This window comes from Mus caroli, chromosome 15, assembly GCF_900094665.2.
Source record: "Mus caroli chromosome 15, CAROLI_EIJ_v1.1, whole genome shotgun sequence".
Classification (NCBI taxonomy): Eukaryota; Metazoa; Chordata; class Mammalia; order Rodentia; family Muridae; genus Mus; species Mus caroli.
The window spans coordinates 79193768-79197920 of NC_034584.1; the positions used below are offsets into that span (position 1 = coordinate 79193768).

General features: G+C 53.5%; 1 protein-coding gene across 2 annotated transcripts in view; it reads left to right on the forward strand.

Annotated features, from left to right (window-relative positions):
* Positions 1–2148: 2148 nt before the first annotated feature.
* Positions 2149–4153, forward strand: part of Fbln1 (fibulin 1) — a 79881-nt gene continuing 77876 nt past the window's right edge. The window contains exon 1 of one of the 2 annotated variants that reach the window (XM_021183252.1): positions 2149–2385. In XM_021183252.1, the coding sequence (XP_021038911.1) occupies positions 2307–2385 (79 nt within the window). In that variant the 5' untranslated portion in view covers positions 2149–2306. The remainder of the gene's footprint in view (positions 2386–4153) is intronic. The other variant, XM_021183251.2, reaches the window with a different exon arrangement.

Here is a 4153-nt window from a genome sequence, read left to right on the forward strand (position 1 = left end):
TCAACTGATCAAAATCCTATCCCATTTAACAGAAGAGGACACGAAGGCACCACGTGGGTGGGTGACTCACAGGGGGTTACAGAGCCAGAAGTGGCCCAGCCTGGATTGGGCCTGGATGCTGGAGTCTCAGAGTTATCCATTCTGCTCATTCTTGGTCTCCACCGCTAGCCCATCCTGGGGGGTTTCTGGATGGTCCCTGTCTCCCTGACAACTGATGACTGCTTTTCCAAGCCACTAGGCGTGTGACAAGAAGATGGGGGAAAGCTGTGGGGACAGGTTTGGGGCAAGTACCTCAAAAGTGGGGGAGATGAGGGTGGGAGTGACTGGCAGAGTCTGGGAAGGACTGAGCGCGGACCTTGGGGGGTTCCTGACTCCCCTCAGGAGCCCCACATTCTTAGTTCTCCAAACTCTGCATCAATAATCAAATTCAAAGTGAGGAACTGAGAAGTCTCCAATCTGCTCACAGCTCAGAGACCCTTCCCTCAGGTATCTGCACATGCTGGGGCCTCCTGAACCACATCCAGACATCCCCCCCCCCCGCCCCATCCTCTCTGGTGCCACAGCCTGTGAGCCTTTACAGAGACTATTTCCTCTTCCCTCCATCCCTCCCTCCCTTTCTTTCTCACACAACCTACTCATTCTTTTTTTGTTTCTTAAAGAGATTCATTAACTTCATGTATATGAGTACACTGGAGTACACTGTAGCTGTCTTCAGACACACCAGAAGAGGGCATCAGATCCCATTGCCATGTGGTTGCTGGGAACTCAGGACCTCTGGAAGAGCAAGCAGCCAGTGCTCTTAACCTCTGAGCCATCTCTCCGGCCCCAACCTGCTCATTCTTGTACTCACTATGTAGCTGAGGGGATGGCCGTAAGCTTCTACTCCTCGGGCTCTCACCTCGTGACTGCTGGAATGATAGGTTTTGCCACGACACCTGCTTTATGTACGTACGGTTGGGGATCTGACCCAGTGCTTCGCACATGCTCAGAGAGCGTTCTACAACCTGGATTGCGCTTGAGCTGTGCCTCACTTCTGGGAGGCCTCCTGAACTGAACTCAGCCAGCAGGCTCTTCCTCCAGCCTCCATGGTCTCTCTGCAAACCTCTGGCATCTCACATCTTTTGAAAGGAGGTTTTACTTTAAAGATAGCTGAACACAGTGGTGCACGCCTGTAGACTGAGCTACTTAGGAGGAGCTATCTAGGAGGAAGGTGGGGGGGTGGTCAGTGGAGTCCAGGAGGTCAAGGTTAGCCTGGGCAACAGAGCATGATGCCCCTTCTCGAATTAAAACAGAAGGGCATCTTTCATAAATGAACACCCTGATAAGTTTCCACACGCTGACTATGTTAAGGGACCCACTCCTTAGCTGCTGCCTCTACTCTGCCCGGAACATCAGTCTCCTAACCTCTGACCCGCTCTGTCCTTTCTACAAGGAGACCTACGTAGCCAAAGTTCATCTGTGGTTGGTCCCACTCTGCACCCTCCGAGTTAAGTGTGTGACTACTCCCCTGAGCATTCACTGTGGAGGATGTTGGATGACTCCCACTGGACATTATGGTTTTATGGACATTATGGCTCTAGTTTGTTTGCAGATACGCACAATTATTCCAGCGGAGCCTAATCCCTGCGTTTGAATTGCTTGTCCCACGCAGTCAGCTAACTGGTGTCCTATGTTCCTCCAAATTTACCTGTAGTGGGTTTGTTTTTACTTTAATCGTGTTGTTTGTATTTCCAGACAGCGTTCGTCTGTGTATCCCTGGCTGTCCTGGAACTCGATCTATAGAACTAGCTCAGGAGATTTTCCTGCCTCTGCCTTTGGAGTGCTGGGATTAAAGGCGTGTGTCATAACATCCAGTTGAAAGTCTAAATTTTTTTTTGCATTTATTTATATTTCATGAATGCTGGAAATTTGAGCTCAGGTCCTCGTGTCTTCACAGCAAGTGTCTTATTCTCTGAGCCATCGAGCGAGCCATTTTCCCAGCTTTTAAAAAAAATTTAATTATTATTTTTTTTAATAAATCAGAGAGTCCTCTAAACTGTCTGACTTGTCAGGGTAGACACTTTTCACGTGACTTTCTGCCTGTAGGTGGGTGGCACGTCTCAGAGCTTTGCGCTCTGCCTGCATCCCGGCAGGAGAGTCTGGGTGCTGGAGGGAGGGTCCCCGCGGGCCCCGCCCCCGCCGCGCCTCCTCCGGGCGGGATAATTGAACGCGGCGCGCAGGAGCCTCGCGTTGGCTGCCCAGGCCTGGCTCGAGCGTGTAGCCGCTGCCCGCCGTGCCTTTGTCCGCCGCCGGAGCCCGCCAGCCCCATGGAGCGCCCCGTGCCGTCGCGCCTCGTCCCGCTGCCGCTGCTGCTGCTCTGCAGCCTCTCGCTGCTGGCGGCCCGAGGTAGGGGCGCCCCGGGCCCACGGCCCCGCAACTAGGTCCCCACCCGGGCCCCACGCTCCCTGGAAGTTTGCAGCCCCCGATGCTCCGGAGCGCGCGCTGCACCCAGGGGGTCATCGCACGGTCCCCAGAGCTGCGTGGAATCCAGGCCCACGACCTCCCCCCCAACCATACTTCCGGCTCGGCTCCAATGCCCTCCTCACTAGGGGGAACTTGCTTTAAATCTTTAACCTTCCAAACAGATCCTCCTGCGGGTTCACGAAGCCGCGTCCTCGGTTGGTGAAGGCAGACCGCCTGCTGGGCCGTGGGGGTGGGAAGTGCTCTGTACTGGAAATAACTTTAGTGCATCTTTTAAACCGCCTCCAACCCCTACCCTCTGGTGCAGGGTTGGGAGGTGGGTGCGGGAGGAACTACTGCACCCATTTTGCTCCTGAACAAACTGAGACAGGAAGACAGCTATGGGGGCAGAAAGAAAACAGAAAATAGAGAAACATCCCAGAAGTTTGGGAGCTGGCCACCTCTTCCCTGCTGGTTCACCGTGGTAGCAGTTTAGTGGCCCAAAACCACGTCCCCTGTACAGGAAACTTAGAATGGAATAGGGTCCACCTAGGCTGTACTTTTCTCAGTCCAAAAGCTGCAAGGCCTGACGCAAGCACTTCACCTATCAGAGAAGCAGTGGGGTTGTAAATCTATGACCTTTAACCTCTTGTGATTAAGGGGTTCTCAGAGCTAAGCCTGGCCCTCCTGGAGTCTTTGTTTCTACAGGGGGCCCTAGATCCACACTACCTTCTTGGATCTCTTATTCTTTATTCCTGGGTAAGCTTAGTTTCTTTTGAACTCTCTGACCCTTCTAGTCAAAAGGTCACTGGTTGTGATCACTAACTACTGGGAGGAGTCTTAGAGAGAGGCAGAGGGGAGGGAGAAGGGGCTGGCTGGTCCTGAATCCTGGAGGAGTTCTGGCTGTTCTGGGCACTGGCTGCAGCCTTGGCACATCTTGGGTCACTTCTCAGTGTAGGAGACAGGGTGGGTAGGCTCACAGGCCTCAGTTGGTGCCAAGAGCTTTGCAGCCCCTCAGAGTTCAGGGAGGCTTCTTGGAGCAGATTGTGTGCTTAGACCAGAGATGGTGAGGTGGGTCTGTGGGCCAAAGAAGGCATTTGAATCCCTGCCAGGGAGAGTGAAAACCAGAGAGGACTTTTAATAAGGGAGGAGGCACACCCGTTGCAAATGGCAGGGACCTCTGATACCCCCATATTGCTGCAGAGAGGAGACAGGTGGAAAGATGTGCTACTCAAAGTCGTGTCTCCTAGAGTCACTCAGGCCTGCAAGTGTCATTCTTCATAGAAAAGCGTTAACCTGAAGCCAGCCAGCATAGAACATCCTGGGACCCATTTTGTGGCTTGTAGGGGAAGCTGCCTTGAGTTTGGTTAGTTCAGTTTGGTGTGATCTTAGAAAAGGGTTTGAAGCTGCTTGGTCCCTTCCTGCAGCCTGTAGCAAGGCCAGGAGACCCTGATCTCAGGCCCCAGAGAGCTGCGGGGTGGACAAGAAAGCTTAACATCTAAAAAGGACCTTAGGGAAGCCAGCCCGGCAGAGTACCCTGTTGGCCATTCACTTGTCCCCCATTGGCTGTGTGGCCACCTATATGCAGAAGAGCCCTGATTTTTTTTTCTTGCTAAGGGACAGAGTCAGCCCGTGACTGTCCTGTGACTATCTGTCCTGTTGGGCTTGGCTGCCTGAGGACCAGCTGAGTGTGTAGGGAGCGGGGTGGGGGGGG